The following is a 21,406-nucleotide window of genomic DNA, read 5'->3' on the forward strand; positions in this document are numbered from 1 at the left end:
GATTGTCTCTGGGAAACAACCTGTAACCGTATTGATAAATGACCTCAGTGATCTTACGGAACAACGACCTATGTGGAAGGAAGTGGGTGGATAAGTAAAGCTGAAGGTCGTATGTTGCAGAACTATTAAAAAACCATAAGCTTCTTATAAACGAAGTGAAATCGCTTCTTATATCCATACTTCTAGTAAAAAAGCAGCCGGTAGTTTAGTGGTGAGAGAGTTATCTGGGAGACCGTGTTCGATCCCAGCAAGCAAATAAACACTAATGGCAATGGTGACCATAGAGGCGATACTGTGTCTTTTTGTTTGTTAGCTATGTTTGGCTTAACCACTGCAATGATCATGCTAATAAATATATGTATATATATATATATGTACTACGACATTAATTCATTCGTTCATTCATTCATCCATTCATTCATTTATTTATTTATTCATTCATTCATTCATTTATTCATTCATACGACATACACACATACTAAGATAACTGATGAATAATTTTTATGAATAATATACACAAATAGATATACACCCAGACACTAAAAAACATTGTCCAGTTGGGGGAATCGAACCCACGGCCTTGTACTCCGAAAGCAGGGTCGCTGCCCACTGCGCCAATCGGCCGTCTGATGTTATTTATGTGCTGATGTTAATTAGGTACCTATTAGGTATAGCTTTGCTTCCTGAGGATGGACATAGCATACTTTTTATCCCACAAAAGAAAATGAGTATTTTCAGGCATAGTTTAAAAAGGCTCATTTAAAAAATGATCATTCTTAATCTACTAGTTTGTGTGACAAAAAATCCTGGGCTGGAAAGATCATAAATAGTCCTATTTGTATTATCATAAACGAGCCTTGGAAAGGCAATTACTTATACAGTACAGGGTTCTTTTCTGCTTTTCATAAATGTAAATTGTCTGTGGCAGAATTTCTGAGCAATCTTGTTCTTGTAGAAAATTTAAGTCATATGATTCAACTCCAGAATTGTCAGCTTTATTATAAGCAACATAAAGCTCAGGCTTCGCTCGAATCGGAAAATGTACTATTGTTTTATTCTGAGTCCCGGTATACCTAATTCTATAAACGGGAGTCGCTTGTATCATTGGTTTTTTCCTGGGATAAAACGTAGACTATGTTACTTACTCAGGGTCCTTTCAAATAAAATATATGCCAAAAGTCAAGTTGATTGGTTACTTAGTAATGCCGTAAAGGGAGGACAAACGAACAAACCAACAAGCACACTTTTGCATTTATAATATTAATAAGTATTGTATATATCAGGACCTTCCGCGCCAAGTAACAAGTACTTTTTAACCTTTGCACCCTAGCTGTATTACTGTTTTACTTGTGTTTTTCCTATCGTGTTGCAATAAAGTTTTTGAAGTAAAACTTCTTTTGGCGCGACTAGGAAGTAACTTGGACTTTTTCTGACGGAAGTAACGCTTACGTCAGACGTCTGTGAAGTTTCCGCTATTTAAAAGTAATAATTTGGATTGGTCGTAAGTACCTATATGTCATATGCTCCACGCTTCTTGACTTATACACCACCTGGTGGCAAATATCATATTCAATTAGGATTATTTATTTCCAATATTTTTAAACAATTGTGAATAGCAAAGTGAATAAAAATTCAACAGTTTAAAAAAAATTAAAATAGCAAGTTTTTTGAAAATCTCTAAATATACTTGTTTCTGACGATTGCGACATTCTATCATGTTCAATGACAAGGTTATATTGACATGTGCTGATCTAACCTTAAATTTTCTACTCTCAATTATTTTATTTAACAAATGAAAATATTTATAAAATGTGAAAGTGACATTAATGAATTTTAAATAGAATATTAAATGAAATGGCGGAGTCCCGGGAAAATTTTACTCTTTTATCAATAATTAATAATAAAAGTTTTACTTCAATCGCGCGTAAAGGTTACACGCACACGTTTTTTTTCTATTCTATTCTACCCAATATTTAAATCGCTCCAAAAACTCCGTCATTCTCCAATCTCATAGCGTTATGCACGCTCAAATTCTTCGGTGATTAGAAAGAATTATTAATACTTCCTACTTGCCAATTAGTGCGCATAGATTATGCTAGCAAAAAGTTGAGTTGAACCGTCGCGTCGCGTGGAGCGGGGGTGGTGCGGCGGCCATCTTCGATTGTTCGCGTGCGTTATTGTGTAAGCACAGTCCGCGTACAATAGCCCCTGAGTCTGAAAACAAACAGACATAGGCATAAGTAGCTACATAGTGGAGCAAGTACCTACTGCATGTTGATGCTTAAACATTTGATACAGCATGCGATATGAGAGCATGGTCCCTTCTTTGTTTAGGCTATCATCCGTTGAGGAGTTCCGTACTCTTTCTCCGGAGATCTGCATCAATCTTAAATGTGACGTATCCATACTAATATTTTAAATTTGACTGTTTATTTTTAGGTTTTCTGTTACCTATACTTGGTACAGCCACATTGCGCCGATAATAATGAAATTTGGCACTGATATGGCTCGCATCGCGGAGACGGACATAGTTTACTTTATAAACTGGTAAATTATAGGGTTCCTATGGGATTCAATGACATTCGATTTGTTATGTAATATATCTTATTTATGATTGGTTCAACCGGTGAACCAATGGATGACCAATGGAAATGGAACAGGATGGATTTCATCCTGGAGACTGACAAAGACGGACTTTAAAAACAGTTTTATACCACGATATACGCGGGCTTAACCTCGGCCACAATTTCTTCTAAAAAAAAATATTTAATGAACATTGTACGTCGTGACGTTCGTTGAAAACTAAACTGATCTATTGTTGAATAGTTGAAAGGATCCTAAATTTATTGCACTGGTTTTGAGGAGTTAAGCCTCATGTTCCGTGTATCTATCTACTGTGGAATTACCTGGAATAAGATATTTACAAAATGCAGGTTTAACTCCTAAAGCTATGCTATGCTTTTAACCGCAATTTCTTAAGACAAATTCTTGTTGTAAACAATCAAGGAAACGTTGCAGAAATAAATATTCCAGTAATGAAAATTAGAATTAAAATTGAAACCAATGGAACCAATCTATCAAAATAAAAAAATATATCAAATCAATAATCAATGTACGGTTCAAAATAAACAAAAGATTTAGCTATATCGCCATCATCTCACTACCGTATAATTCTTATGTACGCATCAAAAGTGCCACCTATGGGCCGGGCCTACTTGAATAAAGATATTTATGACTTTGACTTTTGGCTTTATAAACTTTTATATAATAAAGTTTTAAATACAAAACAATCGTCGAAATCGCTATAAATTTGAACCCGTACCTACTAAATTTGGCCTCTCAACACCATCATAACACGAACATAATTTGAGTCACTTTGAAAGAACAAAAAGAAGCAGTGCATCCACAAAAGATTTAATTATAAACTTTTAATTAGGTCAGGTTGTTGAACTCGCGCAGTCAAATGTATTTTCGAAGGACCACGTTTGGTAAACAGAACATGTGACCGTTTATGTCAGTGGCATCCGTGCATTAAACGGAGGGAAGGGCCAGTTAAGATTACGTGCTATATCCGAATCGGTCTTCCATGGCAACTTTAGGGCTTTTTAGTATGTCGCAGAGAAGAAGAAGAAGAAACACTTGATTGCACGTAAAACATACAGGAAAAGAAACAGTAAGGAGTATACAGTACACAATGATGCAAAGGCGGCCTTATTGCTGCAAGCAATTTCTTACAGTCAACCTTTGTAGGCAGAACTTACAGCAAGGGAACGGGATTGTGCCAAGAGTGTTGATATATATACATAAATATACGTAATAAATAAATAAATAACATAAATTATATATATATATATATATAACATCCCTATCCCTACTTCCCTACTGAATATTTTAAATATCAATGTAAGTTTGTTTGTTACTCTTTCACGCAAAAACTACTTAACTGATCCTCATGAAACTGTGTACTCATATTCGTGGAAGTGTTAGAAGTAATATAGGATACTTTATATCTCGACAATAAGCTCGGTTCCTTTGGGAGAGGGGATGAGTGTTTGACGACTTTACACCATAACTCCGACAAATTATAACGGATTTAAATAATTATTTTTGTACTACAGAGGTTAATTTTGCCTAAACTGTGGTTAGATATAGAGGACAGAACTCCTCAGCGGGCAACAGCTAGTACATAATATATAGAGGACAGAGAAATGGTGATAGTTTGTGACAAATCCACAAGAGAAATTATAAATAAGGTACAAAACCATTGCATTATCTCTTAATAAAAAAAGTTAGTTCCTACTGAAATACGCGATGCGGAACTAATGCCACGAAATTCTTTCAATAAAATTTTTACCATGAAGACACCGGCCTGCCCTCTAACCTAATAGATAAAAACTATAATTTTATAGGTTATCTTAGGTTATGAGCCCGATATTTTTTATCCAACGTAAATGTTACTTGTTGTGCTTTTTGTTATATATCACTAGAATGGTAATATGCCTGGGATTTGATTAAAACCCTGGTATTATTATTTCCCTTCGATATTGAACTAAAACAAACCAAGTCATTTTTTCCTCTTAACTTGCTAGTGGCACAATAAGGTTTTCATTGATTTCCAAATCTAACGAAATTATATATAAGGCCCGCCCTTGACTTGATGAACTTTTAATCCGTTAAGCAACTTTTGAAGCTAAGCAAATGGAAATGACCACTGAGGTTAAATTTCGCAATCGTTCAGATATATATGTGATGGTAACCCGACTTTTTTTTATTTATTTGAATAGTAACTGATAGTTTGTTCTAATAGTTAACATTATGAGCTCAAGGGCAACAGTGCTTATAGGGCAAGATATTTTGATTGCGTATGCGCCTTCCAGTCCGCGCCTCTCTGAGCATTTTAAGCCGTCTATCCCGGATGTTATTACTTCGTGTGCACAATAATAATGATCGTAAATGGATGCATTGGGGAAGCGTTTAACCTACGTTCTAAACACTGTAGTCTTGAGGGGTTATGCTTCAGAGTGCAGGGGCCTTACTGCCATAGCTTAAAGCAGTATTATTATAACCAGGGGTCCAGCAGTGGTCATAATTCGACAATAAATAATTTAAATAATAAGTTTGAACATTATTAAGATTCTATTGTCAAAGACTTTACTTCTAGTATCACAGATTTTGCCAAAGAATTGTTAAATTATAATCCAAAAAAATATTAAAATAGAGCTAATATGCGTGTGTGCGTCAAATAGTGGCAGTGTGTGTAATGTGTTTTTTTTTATTTAACGTATCCTAGTATGCATAATAAAAAAAAAATAAGTGTTCTGCAGTCCTTCTCTATATTAAATATAAGAGTGGGAAATTTCATACTCCTACGTCCGCGCAATTTTCGTAAAAATGGAGTACAAAGTTTTTGTTTGACGTATTAATGTATAGATATTGTTGATATTATGTTATATGATTATAATCCTCATTTTTAGGACATCAAGTTTTTCAAGTAAACTGTCCTTTAAAAATAATACCGATTTATGCGGTGATAATAAGGCATCGAGATTCCTCTCTCCGGAGTAAATATTTGACTTGATGCAGGATTATGATGATAAGCCGACAAGAAAGGATATTATGTAGAGTTTACTTTTACCTCCGCACTTAATATCCGTTCACGTTTCGCAAAATCTAGCGCATCGAGCAGCCACTCTACGACTACAATAAGTGAAAGGAACTTCTGTTGTCAGCTTAAACGATTGCGAACGCATATTTTAAATTGTCGGCATTACAGTAAACACGTCCTTACAAAAGCGGTTATCTTAGGTACGTGCAACCGCAACCTCTTTTCTCAGACTGCGTGGCGTGTATGGATACAATATTATTATACATAATATCTCTAGATGAGCTGCAAATTTTAACGATGCTAATAATTACGATGATACTTTGTTCTACAAATCTGAATGATTTTGTTAAACTAACCCCCGAAGTTAAAAACATTCTAATCTAAAATCTTCAGATGACAGATTCAATCTACCATCCTTATCTACGAAAAGGATGGATCGCACTACTAAATTCAATCTGCCATCTAAAAAAACGTACATTAAATTTTTTCAGTTCATGTTTTATGTAATTTTCCAATATAATTTAAGGAATGCTGAATACTGAAACAGTTTTTACTAATTCAGTTGTCGACTATCAATTGGATTGCTATTCATAAATTATTCATACCTGTTTGTTAATGAAAAATATTGTAGTAAAATACGAATAAAAAGAACAGTGTAAGATTGCATTGAAAAAAATTTCGTAGTCTGGGGATGGATTAGTTTAATTCGAAATAATACTGCGCTATTCGGCCAACAAAAATCGATTACTGTGCCAACATTGTAAAGCGCCATTGAACCACAAGTTTGTAATAATAAATTGCGTACGCGCAGACGCGGTCGATTACCAGACTGCGCGGCGGCTGCTATACTCACACTGGACGGAACATTTAATTATAGAATTCAAGTTAATGAAGGGGTCGATTCAAGAGCTCGTCCATATTAGTCTGAAACGCAGTGGAAGAATAATCATTATTGCACTATAAATAAATTGCTGTATCAAAGTCGCGTGGGGAAATCCCTTTACCCCAAGGACCAAAGGCTAGAAAGATTTGAAACGTGCTTATTGCATGTAGACATCGATTAAAAACAGTGAATAATTAACAGATGCATGTTGCCAGTATTAACATATGGCTCCGAAAGATGATTTGTATCTCTAGAAAATTTAAGACAAGATATAAGAAGAGCCGTAGTACCGCAGAACGAAGTTCTCTATATATTCACAGTTGAATCTAGACGGAACACTTAAATATAGAGTTCAAGCGTCCGTGCTAAACTTTATAACGCTGCGGAAAAATATTATAACTCTTCTTCTGCTTCTTCTTTTAATGCCTCTGCAGTATTGGAGGTTGACGGTTATCTCGACATACAATTTCCTGTCTTTTGCCTAACAGAAAAGCTCTGCTAGGCTGGGCTAGTCTATATTCGAATGTTTCTAAGCATTGCTTGGTGAATAGATGACGTTGAGTAAGTCGCAGGTAGTTACAGATTGGTGCTTGTAACTCGATCTTGTTTCTCCCTTAGATCTTTATTTAGCATCGAACCTTTTATATTTATATGAGACGAAATAAACATTACAATGTGATGCCGTTGTCTAGATCTCCCAGCAAGCATTGGTCGCCGTCAGGAAAAGCAGCACTTTCCTTGCTGGAAGAAATTTAGCATCCTCTGGTTGTATTTTATGCTTCCCCAAAAGAGTGCTGCGTTTATGCATCAACGCAGGGCAGGAACAGATTAAATGCAGATGTACGTAGTTGATATCCTATCGTTTCTTATACGCATTGTAAAAATTTTAACTACCTCCCATAGTCTGGCGCAACGGTTAGCGCTATGAATATAAGCAGGAGGATCCGGGACGGATTCGATTGACGGCCGGGGCAATTGGGGAATTTATAATTTCTGAATTTTCTCTGGTATGTCTACCATACTCCCTAACAGGTTAGCCCGCTACCTGCATCATCACTTACCACCTGATGAGATTGCAGTCAAGGGCTAACTTGTAGTGGAACAAAAGAAAAAAAGATCTGAAAGGCTCTCCCAGCTTCCGTTTTCCCACCCAACTATCAGTTACCTAAGCATCTCCGCAGCAGCTCTTGCTTCTTGTGCACTTACAGTTTAAGGTAACAGGTACCAGGGGAGCATAAGACTTCTTATTAAATTTTAAAAGAGCATTTCGAAGCTTTGCGTTGTGGTAGAAACTAGATTTGTATTTGGATTTCTTAAAGCCACTTGAGATAAAATTCTTAACATGTTCGTCGAAACAAATAACTCAATATCTCTATCTCCATTACAAGCTCATAGAATTAAATAAGAAATACTTGTATATTACTAGAATTTTAATGAGCATTAGCTACTTTTACTTTTGCCCGTACAAGTAGGTGGTACCTACAAAAAAGCAAAAGTAAACATTATAAAGTTATTCGCTTTCTAGTAGGTGCCCACTTGTAATTTATTTCGATGTGCGCAAACTTGTCCAATTACACAAGTCGTATGGACTTGTTGATTTGGCTTTTTGAGTCTGGATTGTTATTATTGTCTTTCACGAGACTAATAAAACTGCCGCGAGTGATACGAATCCCCTTTTCTGTCGAGAAATACTTTCTAGTGCAAACCTTGAGTTAAATTCACTTCTTAAAGGCTTATTTCCCATTGTAAAAGGGTCGGAAGCAAAGTTGATGAACCGCATCAATTTAGCTTTAGCGATTTTTCTTATTATAAATCAATTTTCACATGCAGAGCTAGTGTAAGATTAATGCAGAATTGTTTGCGTTAAAGACGGATACGCAACTAACTCACTTTTCCATTCATATTCTAAGTTAGTTATAACGGGGAAAAGGCCAATTCATTCTCTGGGCCGTAAACTATCTCTAAACAATTCTGCAGATGCGTCATTTAAAGCAAACCGATAAACAAACTTTAAGATTTGTAATATTAGTAATGAATATATAAATTTTTATTTATTTATTTCATCAAAAAATACAAAAAAAAGTATTACATTTAAAAGGTTTTACACCTTACACCGTACATTTAAAAGGTGTAAAACATAAACTCATAAGTGTTTAATCGTTACACCCAGCGTCGTGTTACAATGATTGCGTATAGCTCATAGCGTTTTTAAAAAGAACAACCAGTGCCGTGTGATCAAACGCATGCATTTACAAATTACAGGTCGTATTGTTAGACGCCGGTTACGTAAGTGGTGTTATTTGCATTCGGTAAGACACGACTTGTTTATCTATAAGGCTATCAAAACCCTGCACTAATACCAATTACGCATCTGAATACTCGTAACATATGCATCGCATATTACAATCTTGACTGGCTATATTCTACTTACATTTATTTAAATTTATAATTGAAATCTATCTTGAATGTTAAACCGATGCCATATAACCTTGGTAGTGATTATATTTGCAACCACATACAGCATTCTACTGTAACAACAAGTATCCCATCGGTACCTTAATTTCCCCTTAAATGTATTGTATCGCCAACTAGAAAACAGCCGAAGAAAATAGACATTTAGTCAATTCGACAGAAAGGGTATTAATCTTGTACAATATAATTGTGTGAAGATTTGCACTAAATACCTACCCGAAAATAAAAAATAAAAATAGTTTTTTTTTATTTGTGTATAAAGACGTTGAAACAACTATAATTTAGTAGTATAAGAGCTCTAGTACTACTCTACTGCTGCGTCCGGGAAAGTATTATCGCCATTATTATTTCTTTCGTCAAGGTGCATTACATCGTTCCAGTTTGAATGCCGTACTTGCCTGTGAAAATAAGTCCATCATCCTGAGGCACACGATGATGGCACATGATTTTTTTTTGCTTAAAGGCGACGGTTTTCAATTTAGCATTGAGTGGGCGATAAATTGACAATTGTAACAAGTCCTCCTTTCCTTTTACAGAATCCGTCCACAAACGCCAGCGGAAGTGGTCGATGGCTGCGGCGTATGCGCGCGCGCAGGTGGCGCGGCCGGTGACGGAGGCATCGCGCTCGGCTCCGAACGCGCGTTCACCTTCGATTACGCCTTCGAGCCGACCTCCGACCAGCAGGATGTCTACGACACTTGCGTTAGGAAGCTCGTGGAGGCAGCTCTCGATGGATACAATGCCACAGTGCTTGCATATGGACAGGTTAGTGCGTTCCTGTCATTTTTGGTGATGAGTCGGTCTTCGGACTTAGGCGACTTTTGAGTTTATAATATAATGCGACCTGTTCTTTTACTCGTAAGTTGGAGTTGGTTCTACACCGAGATACATTAGTTGGTTCTACTGTTGCGCGTAGAAACCTTCGAACTACCTTTGGCAGGCAGGATGCTGCAACACCTGCGTTAGGAAATAGTTTTCGTCTGTTGCGCATTACAGCTTAGATAAATAATTTAGCTTTGAGGAAGTATACGATGCCGACGTAGAAGCTGAAGTCATCGTTCAACTTTCGTAGCGACTCGATCTCTACTATCATTTTGCACTTTCTTAAAAGTTTTATAATCTATAAGTCATGCATTCTTTATTATTTAAGTAACAAGGACTATGTTTGAAAGAAACACATTTACAATACTGCTTTAAGTGATTTTTGAGCGAACAGAAGCTATACTTGAATAACTAACAGAGTTTACAAAGTTTTATAAACAACGAAATTATGCAGATTACAAAATTCTGCATGGTTACTCTCGCTAAAAGGCTACGTGGGAGGCGTAAATTGGGTCTTAAATCATCTTGGGTCTCAACACTCGTACAACGACCTTCTGAGTTGTTTCCGGTGAAATCATACTGAACTACACTTATACTATAAAGACTTCGACCTGCGATTGCGATTTGAACCAATTTTAAACACTTATTAATAAAATAGCAGTTACTTGTGACTTCGTCCAATAAAGCAGCCTAGAGCAGTAACCACCGTACCGTTATGCGGTCTCCAGTTCAGAACACGTCTACCCCAGCAGCCATCTGCACGTGTCCTGCCCACTTGATAATACCTACTTTAGATTAGCTCTGTGTGCAAATGTGTTTTATTTATTTAGCAAAAACACACCCCGTGAAGACTTTACAGTTTCCCTGTGATGTCTGCTAAACTATCAAACATCTAAATAAAGAATCATATAACATTTTGTGAGGGCTAAAGCCTTTATAAAGCTTTAATAAAGTTTGACTGTTCTTCGTGTCGTTGGATTCTGACCACGATCAACTGAGTCACTGCTGGTAACCTGATGACAAGTGATGATGCCTTATATATGCCAGGGCTAATAAAGTTTGACCCATCTTTGTGATGTTTAATTCTGTCCAGTTACTTCTAATGACTGAGATCACTCCTAGTGAACTGATGATATGTGATGATACCTTTATAAAGCATTTACAGAGTTTGGCTGAACGTCGTACTTTTGAATTCGGACTGCTGAGCAATATTGACTGAGATCACTCCTAGTGAGCTGACTATAAGTGATGATGCCTTTATGAAGCTCATAGTAGTGACTAAATGAGATTACTGCTGGTGACCGGATGATAAGTGATAAATGATAATGCGGCCTATAGTGGAGCGCTTACCGTGAATATGCCCATTATTGACTGTTGATTTCAAGGAACCTATATTCGCCATAAATAGTTTACTATTGCGAACCCTCTATTCTGCCCTAAGTGAATGTACTATTGCATCGCTCAGTTCCCCCACGATTGTTTGAAAGGCGACCGGCGCCGGCTTAATTAAAGGCATATAGCGGTTGCCGTTACCCTCACCTTTTACCTTTGAGATACTCTGCAATTGCTTTTTAACTTCTGAAACGAGATAAAATCGAAAGTGAGCGGCGAAACAATGGAAAGGTTCCTACTCTACCATTTTAATGATATTCATCTTTATGTTCATAGTTGTCTAGTTACGGTTGCAATTGCAATATTGTGATCTAGCTGTTTGTTGCACGCCACATCGCCTGCAATTCTTTTGGTTTTTTTTATATTTCGCCGGAACCTCCAGTGATACTCAGTATAAAGGTATCCTACATCTCCAGGAATCAACCTATCCCCAAGGATAGTTTTGTCAAGCTTGCGTTAGCTCTGCAGTCATCCTATATACTCGTACATCAACAGAATGCAGGCAGTTTGATATGTTTCAAAAAGTGTCCTATATATACATCAACAAAATGCAAGCAGTATGATATGTTCCAGATTTCATCAAGAATGGTGTTTGAGCCTAACATAGATAAGTAACAGATAAACAAATAAATAAATAAAAGGAGGTAAGGCTAGGCTAGGCTAGCAAAGTGAATATTTTTCACGTCTCATTCGGTCACTCGTGCAGCTGAAACGTCCGCCTGCCGTATTGTCGGCCGGCACGCAACCGGCGCGGCGGCGGCGTCGCGTAATTAAGCCGACACTCGAACAATTGCCGGCCGTAGGTTGATGTAATATCGGGGTTAGGGAACTCCGCATAAAATTTGCAGAAATAAAACACGAATAGGTACGAACTTATGCCATTTCATTACAAATGTCGTGTTGCAAAAAATATCCAAGGTTTTTAATGACTATAGCTCTAGATGCCAACATAGGATGCACTTTTATGGTGCCTACAGTTAACTCCCTTAGGAGTTTCTTTATTCCTTTATTCTTAATATTAATGAATGCTATCATCCATAATCATTTCATAAAGGGTTGTTTGGTCCTCCAAACAACCCGCTTAAAGCGATAAGACCGCCTCTGCGCATTTTTATTCTGTTGATCTGAGGCCAGTTGTCCGAGTTAACGATGTTACATTATGTATGTTGGGGTGTTTTTGTTACTTGTTTTTGTTTATTATCATCTTAGAATCCTAAGATGATAATAAACAAAAACACCCCCACCGATAAAGACGTGCCGCAGAGCGATTAAGCGTTCAGATTCGATGCGTAGAAACTGATTATGAGTGTCATATAACTGCCGTACCTATAACAGCTTAATCGTAGCTATTTCATATAGTGACTTTGCGCATTTTATATATATTTAGTTTTCGTTATTTCTTGTTTTCTCTTTTAATTTGTGCAATAAAGTATCTATCTGTATCCATCTATCTATCTATATATAGTGTCTCATGTTCAACTAAGGATCACGTGGGCGCATATTCGATTTCGGAATTCAACCAAAAATTGATTTTAGCGTTGAGAAGATATCCAGCTCGGAGTTAGATAACAGGCGTGGTCCATCCTCGAACGTTGGCTGAAGCGGCTGTCCCTGTTATTAAAACTAAGATATACCTAATTATAATTGATCGTTTAAGCCCGCCAACCCCGTTTTAATGCAGCGTGGAGGGTGTGATCTCTTAATTCCTCTGTTCTTTGAGATAAAGGTCCATTCTGTTGTACCGAAGATTCATTAACGAATAAATAAAAGGCTCTTGTTTAGTAGTGTGTATCATCAATAACTTTAAAGTGAAATAGTATTAACGCGCGAACCTGAGTAAATACTGGAAAAGCTAAAACACCGTCGTTTCTGTATCCACCAAGTATCATGTAGCGACTGCTATTATATTGAAACACCGCGAAGGCTAACGTTAATTGCTTGCCTAGATGCAATGAGGTATAAATACACCAAAATAATGTAATCTAAACATCACCATTTATTTTCCAGTAAAATAATCGTAGGTATGCGCAAACATGTGCAAAAACTGGAACGGTCAATCATCTTTGTTTCTAGTCCCACTAAGTATGTAAGACGCAGTAAAGGGCCTGCTGTATCATGTAGCGACTGCTATTCTATTGAAACACCGTGAAGGCTAATAATAATTGCTTACGTAGATACAGTTAGGTATAAGAATACAGCAAAAATTCTCAGACGATTGCCTCTAGTCTTTACTTCGCAAATTAAGAAACAAAGAAAGAAAGAAGAAAGTATACTTTATTGCACACTAAGAAACACAGGCAACAACGGCATAAAACGACACGTTGAACATAACATGTACATTTCGCGGCCTTATCGCTGTAAATTTACTTATATGTAAAATCGTAGTTATGCGCAAACCTGTGCAAAAACTGGAACGGTCAAACACCTTTGTTTCTAGTCCCACCAAGTATGTAGGCCGCAGTAAAGGGCCTGCAGTATCATGTAGCGACTGCTATTCTATTGAAAGACCGTGAAGGCTAGCGCTAATTGCTTGCATAGATTCAATTATAATTACATTTCATCAGCCTATGGAAAATTTTGCAGCTTTGCTCCTGTACCTACTACTCTTGAAGACATTTTAGTTCATAGTAACAATTTGATGGCCTAAGCAGATAGCCAACTGATGGTAAGCGGAAAATCGTCGCCTGTAAACGGAGCCACACTACGCAGGGCATGCAAGGAACACGTCCTCCGAAATACCGCTTTGTGTTCATCAACCTTAGGCGTAGGTGCTAAGCCTCAGGTGCATGCAAGTAAATCGACAACCACGCTCTTCAGACCGAAACAACAATGCAACTTGGCGGCAGAAATAAGAATGGCCTGGACGAACTCTCTAACAAAAATCTCTACTGCAACTAATGAAAATACTGTTCTGATAGCCAAAGCAACAATAGTTACTAATATTCAATTCAATCCATTATTTGCAGATTGAGTTTTACATAGTTGGGTTTGTATTGGTTAATATGGCTGCACTCAATAGGCATCTTGCGCCTCATGCTTATTCATGAGCTCGGGTAAATTTCCGTGGCCAGCGCGTGTGGCCAATTGTCAACACAATACACGGAGAGCGGATAATGGAACATGCAGTAACACGTGGATTAACTATTCATACTGACGTTTGCCATTATTGAATTTGTGTATGCAATCTAAAACTGGATTCATAGTTAAGGTCCATATAGACGAGACTATTTTCTTTCACATAAAAGAGCGTTATTTGAATGCAAATAAATAACCCATCTACTTAAATATAACATCGTTTTATGTCATAACGTGAGTTCTACCGCGAAACAATTAGTCATAAATTAAAAAATTGGCGCTGGCGGAACCATCATGGCCCATATTCCCTCGCACTCATAATCCCATGGCATGACAACTCCGACACGATCGGAAGATGTCAGGCGTGGAGCAGACAGTTTATGATGCTCTCCGGACTCCAATGCACTGCAGTGAATCAAACTCTCTTCTCTCTTCTCGTCTTCATAGAAAAATCCAATTCGACTAGCCTCCTGGGATCAGACTCAGGACCTCGTAATCTGCAAAGTCGAAAATGCCAACCAGTAGGCAAACGAGACACTTAGGTATAATAGATAAACAAAACATACCAATTAAAAATAACTGTAAACCTGAGTCCTAGAAATATTTAAACCCCACGTTGCACTTGGATCGGTTGACGGCAGCAAACTTGTCATCACTCGAGGTTGGTAAAGCTTTTTTGACCAACTTAATGATTTTTGTTATTATCTCGATGGAACGTGTCGGCACTGGACTTGTCACGTCGTCAGCTTATTTCTGGAGGAAAAAAAGAAAAGCTAGACATACTTTTCTTATTTCCATCCGCAGTTCGACTGCAGTGGAGTTAATAAAAGAAAAGATACAATAGCGCTGTCAAGAGAATGCGGAAGCGAGGCACGCTTGTGTATAATAATATGATGCCACAAAAGACGTTGGCGCTGCACTGCAAGAATAAGTTAATCTATTAAACGAACGAAGTAAACGGTCCGTTTAAGGTTTAAACTAATCACAGTGCCGATCTGATTGCAATTTAGTGCAGAGATAATTGAAAATTGATAAACGTTGGCAGATAGTAGTTAGCATAACGGAGATATAAGCCCCTTATTTCGGCATGAAAACAAGAATACCGAACGAAGAAGTTTAGCCAACAATAAGTAAGAGATTTTTGGTAACAATAGCTTTAAGATCTATTTCGAATAGATAACTTATCACTATTCCAGGGTGGGATAAACACAAACAAATCTATTAAGTTTCTGAATAGTAATAACCTGACTATATCATGTTAAAATCTTAAAGAAGCAGTAACACTTGAGACTGAACTAAGCAGTTTTGCTTATGTGACTAATTCGTCGCCGATGATTACTTTGTTGCGTGTCGAGCTACCGAGTCCAACAATCGGGTTAACATTAAGTAAACTTGATATTTTAAAGCCTTCTTAACTGTGGTAACCTAATACTTCCCCTAAGCTAACAGGTAAACCCAAAGCGCTTCCAGCTAATGTCTACTCGAATAAAGATCAGCCAAGTGTACCGTAGAATGCGGAATATATGTACAAGTGCCTTATATGTCTGTTTGTCACGATGGCAGCACGTTTTCCTTGCTTTGTTCGACATTCTATTCAGATGGGAAATAATGTTGTTTACAATTCTAATTATTCGAACGTTTTGCTCGAAGTTATCCGTTGTTCTAAAGGTATAAATTATTTGAGCAATAATTGTCTGAAATTGTCCAGAGGTAGTGAGGCAAGTATTGAAGCAATCTGGATCAATTCCAAAACATTGCTTTCGTTGTTTGGTTATATTTATTGCTATTGTTAAGTGGAATTACAAGATTTTTTGTATGAATGAATTCAAAAGTATTGACTAGTTTCACCTCATAGTTAGCATTAGTGTAATGAATATCTATATGTCCTGTTATTTTTCTAGACCTTGCAGCATTTTCATTCTCGGAATTTGTCAGATTTTCATATTCATATATCAGACTAATATTGCTGTCAAACGCTCTTAACGCGTTTGTTCCCCAATTTGTTAATTAAAAATATTAAAGTGCTGATCTTAGCAAAGTATTATTATAGTCATTATAATAAAATTCTAGGAGGCATTCTTATATGCTATTACAATGTCCGTTATAATCCTAATAAAGTCCGCTAACCGTAAAGCGCATACTGGTTTCCCACCTGACCCATTTGGTGCCGTATAACCGATGTTAAACTTAGTAGTCGAGTAGTCATGTATTTTACAAAGAACTTGCCATTTCCCTTAACGCTTAGAACTGTTTTACCTATTTCGATGAAGATATAGCAAGAATGAAAATAGAAAAGAGCAAGATTAGTGTGGTAAATTTGGTACATTTACCGCAATCTAGATCTACCAAAGACAGGTCAATGCTTATGGTAGAGTCACCACATAAAACTAAATGAAGTTACTATATTTAGCTCTAGTTAAGGGCATCGTCTTTTATTGCTATATTTTATGTAAATTCTATATACACATTAAATTCCATATAGCACTTGAACGGCAAAGCTGACTCAAAGTAACGACTTTCGTTTATCTTTAAATTGAATCATTCCAATTGGCATTATAATCGGTGTTATTTGTTTATTTAGTTTATTCCACTTTCCGAGTTATGTGTTTACTAATTCTCAAAATCTGGATATCTTTAAAACAAGAGTGAATAGACATCTTCTAAGCAAGACCAGTATTTGATTAGTATCCAAATCTAATCTTTCCACCTAATTTAAGTAAATAAAGAAAGGGCTAGCTCCTAGCGTTAAGTCATCATCATCGGGACTGCCCATTCAAGAAAAGCTGAAAGAAAACTTTTGTTTTCAAAAACGTTTTCGTCGTCATAAAATTTTGTTTGACTTTTATTTAATGTGGCCATACTTGCCAGGCTTCAAAAATAGATATTTAGTATACTCAAGCCGGCTTGCTTACCCCTCACCGGCAATATCCCCTGACCTATTTGGCGCGGTGCAGTAAAGGTTTTAACCTCGCGTTTAAGTGTCTAGCAAAGAACACTCGTCATTCCACAATGCACACGTGCCTTTGAGAGCTTTTTCTCTTTCTGAAGAACTAATAACCCTAGGTGCTACGTCATGGGAATGACACTTCTAAAACTGACAAGTAATGACACTGTCACATGCAGTACCCTTTTTGCACACCCTTAAAAGTTAAACGCAGATGCAATCAATACAGAAGTCATAATTCTGTTAGAATACACTATTTCATTATCAACCTCCTAGCGGTTAGTAACAACTACATAGGTCGGGTCTGCTCTCATAATGAAAAGGGCCGTAGTTCACCAAGCTGGCCAAATCTTTCGCCACAAGCTAAAATAGAGTTTTTGCCAGTTTTCAATTTCATCTCATAAATCTCAAAATCTCATCCAATAACAACAGGAGCTTAGATCGCAAAACAAATCACAAAGTTCGCTTTTGCAATTATTATACGGAGCTTTTATTCATGTTACTTTGTAGGTACACTACTACGTTGCTTACGGTATTGTAAAGAGTTGTTTTATAGGTAAAGCTTGGAACCACTGACAAAAAACACAGCAAAACATTTTTTCGACGGACAGCAAAACACTTCAAAACTAAAATATTTAAGTTAAACCATAGTAATCTGATGTGAACCTATTGGTTAAAATAACATTCGGAAATTCAGTGACATAAAACTTAATTGATGTTGCTATGAACATGGCAAACTGTCTTATCAAATTACAACCCGCTTCACGTAACATCATCAAAGCAAATCGTTTGGGTGGAAATTTTGAGATTCAGCGATTAAACTCCTACCATCGGGCAGGAAATTTTTAGATTCACTGCCTATGCTTTAGACTGAAATCTAAGCAGCAAGATTTAAAGAGCTACGTCTCAGATTAAAATCGTTACGAACCGTCTTAAGACAAAGTGATGATATACTCGTATGGTTGGAGTGATAATTGTGATCGCAGAACAAAATATATTCGTACAAGAGGAGTGGGCTGAAACTAAAGAGCCCTAAGACCCCGCCGCGCCGCGTTGACTCTATCATATCTACAAGTAATTGACATTCGTGAGGTAACAATATGCTAAAGTGATGCCTGATGCCCACGTGCTACGTTTGTATTCAAGCTGCGTTCAAAATAGATTATCCTCTGTATAAATTACTATTAATCCACATCAATATTAATTAAGTAATTGCTGGTTTTGTTAATGCAAACGGCTAGTGATGGCACTTGTGGTCGATATGGAAGGAACGAACATATACAGCTAAGCGAATTATAGCAACATTTTAATATATTTATGGATTTGATTTTGATCACAATCTTAGTCGTTAATGGTAATCTACATAAATATTAATTAGTGCTTTTTGTTTATGCTACTGTGGCACAGGTGTTGAAAATCATATGCACAAGCCAAAAATTCAAAAATTCAAAATTCAAAATTTATTTATTTCAAGTAGGCCTAATATAAGCACTTTAGAAACGTCAAGTCTGTCTGTTTGTAGTGATTCTACCACCGGTTCGGAAGGCAGATTCTACCGAGAAGAAGCCGGCAAGAAACTCAGCAGTTGCTCTTTTCCAACATCAACAATTTACATTTTGCATTTTAACATTCATTTTTCTATCTTGTGTGAGCTGAAAGCGGAGCCGGAAGCTTCCAAGCAACCTTGTCATTAAAAAATTCATCAATTGTATAGTAACCTCGCTGTAATAAGTGTGTTTTAACAAATTCTTTAAACTTGTGCATTGGCAGGTCCAAAATCATCTTAGGAATCATATTATAAAAGCGTATACTCAATCCCACAAATGATCCCTGTACCTTACGCAGACGATACGCAGATGACACTAATTTATGACCATTTCTTCTAAGTCGACTGTTTATGTCCACTTTTTGTTTATAAATACTAATATGTTGTCTTACAAATACTATATTGTTATAAATATATTGTGAAGCTACAGTAAGTATGCCTATTTCTTTAAACTTCTCACGGAGGGATTCGCGTGATTTAAGTTTATATATTGACCGTACAGCTCTTTTCTGCAATATAAATATAGTTTCGATATCAGCTGCTTTACCCCATAACAAGATTCCATAGGACATAACACTATGAAAGTACGCAAAATAAACTAGCCTAGCTATTTTAACGTCAGTAATCTGTCTAATTTTTCTGACTGCGTAGGCAGCCGAGCTTAGTTTACCCGCTAGTGAATCTATATGGGCACCCCACTGTAGCTTATTATCCAAGGTCACGCCCAGAAAAATTGTGGAAGTCTCTATTTTTAGTGATTCACCATTTATCATTATATTTTTATAATTTTCTTTACATTTGGTAAGATAAATTCGACACACTTTGTTTTTTTTGCATTTAAAAGTAAGTTGTTAACTGTAAACCAGTGCGACACATGCGACATAACACGGTTTACTTCGTCAGAGTTATCTTTACTCCTATCAGTCTTAAAAATTAGAGATGTATCATCTGCAAACAATACAATGTCGCATGTTCCACTGACATGGTACGGTAGATCATTTATATACACTAAAAATAGAAAAGGACCCAAAATCGAGCCTTGTGGGACACCCATTGAGGTATTTGAACCCTGAGACAATCGAAAGCTTTACATAGATCACAAAAAACACCCATGGCGTTCTGTCAATATTCCCAGGCATCATAAACATGTTTTATAAGTTTAGCACCTGCGTCCGTTGTGCTACGACCTTTAGTAAAGCCATACTGCTCAGGGTGTAGTAAGTTATTTACATTAAAATGATTTAAAAGTTGATTTAATATAATTTTTTCAAATATCTTACTAAGAGCTGGTAAGATTGAGATAGGTCTGTAATTGTTTATATCATTTTTATTACCAGATTTAAATAGAGGAATGAGTTTACTATGTTTCATTAGGTTCGGAAAAGTACCTAAATCAACACATTCATTGAAAATTATGGCTAAAAGAGGAGCAATGACGTCAATAATATGAGCTATTACCTTTACCGACATTCCCCATATATCACCTGTTTTCTTTAATTTTAACAACTTGAAGTTTTTAATGATATCCGATGCATCTATATGTTTGAAATGAAATAAAACTTTGCACTCATTAATGTTGCCTCTTAATAAATTCTGACCTGCAGTAGATGAGGAATTTAGTGAATCTGTTAACAAAATAGGAACATTCTGAAAAAAGTTTTCAAAAGTACTTGCAACTTCTGCATCAGTAGTTACCATATTATTATTAATGAAAATTCAAAATTATAAAAAATTAAAATTCAAAATTATTAAATTCAAAATTTCCGTCTCGAGATTTAGTTTTCCCAGATTCATTATTAACAATTTTCCAGGTTGTTTGTATTTTGTTTTCAGATTTTACTATCCGATCTTTAATGTATAGCGACTTAGCTTGTCTACAAACATTTTTAAATGTTTTGGAGTAACTTTTTACATATTCAAAGAAAGTTGGAGTCTGATTGTATTGTTTTTCATCATATAGCTCATACAACTTATCCCTGCTTTTGTAAATGCCTATAGTCGCCCAATCACTAAACCTCATTTTTTTATTAAAATCTATGTATTTAATATTAAATACTTTATTAAATGCACTTTCTATTTCATTGAAAAGCGTACGATAAAGATTGTCGGGATGACAGTTTTCAAAAAAGAGAGCAGGAATTTTGGCTGATATTTCACCTTTAAATCGCGTTAGTTTACTCTGAGTTATCGGCCTGTACTTAACAATATGTTTATTTCTATTTGTACCAACAACAGTAATTTGTTGGCCACAATGATCTGACCTTAAATTGTTTAATATCGATTTACCTAAGATATCACAGTTAAAAAAAAATATTATCTAAACAAGATGTTGAAGTTGCTGTGATTCTAGTAGGTTCATCGAAAGCATTATTCAAATTAAAGCATTTAAATAAGTTTAACAACCAAGAATATAAGTCTACAAGTACGTTTATCGGCATATACGCTTAAGTAAAGTATTATTGATTTATCAACTAATGGGAAATTATGGGTGTTTAAAGATGGAACTCGAGGACATCAGAGAAACTATACTTTACTTAATTATTTCCATATTGAGTTCGGAAACCAGTTTATTGTTACAGTTCAGTAAAGGCCCAAAGAGTGCAACAACTTTTCCCTATCTTTATCCCTTAATTGTGTGAAATAAAGAATTTATCTATCTATCTATGT

The 21,406-nt window shown here is 36.3% G+C and overlaps 1 protein-coding gene across 3 annotated transcripts in view; it reads left to right on the forward strand.

The window, feature by feature from the left end:
• LOC120631780 (kinesin-like protein KIF21A) overlaps positions 1-21,406 on the forward strand; it is a 99,681-nt gene that overhangs the window by 16,701 nt on the left and 61,574 nt on the right. For all 3 annotated transcript variants that reach the window (XR_005659065.1, XM_039901462.1, XM_039901472.1), the window contains exon 3: positions 9,497-9,725. Coding sequence is in view for 2 of the 3 variants with exons in the window: in XM_039901462.1 (XP_039757396.1) it covers positions 9,497-9,725 (229 nt within the window). In the remaining variant the exon portion in view is untranslated. The remainder of the gene's footprint in view (positions 1-9,496; positions 9,726-21,406) is intronic.

Source organism: Pararge aegeria, chromosome 2, assembly GCF_905163445.1.
Source record: "Pararge aegeria chromosome 2, ilParAegt1.1, whole genome shotgun sequence".
In the NCBI taxonomy this organism is placed as follows: Eukaryota; Metazoa; Arthropoda; class Insecta; order Lepidoptera; family Nymphalidae; genus Pararge; species Pararge aegeria.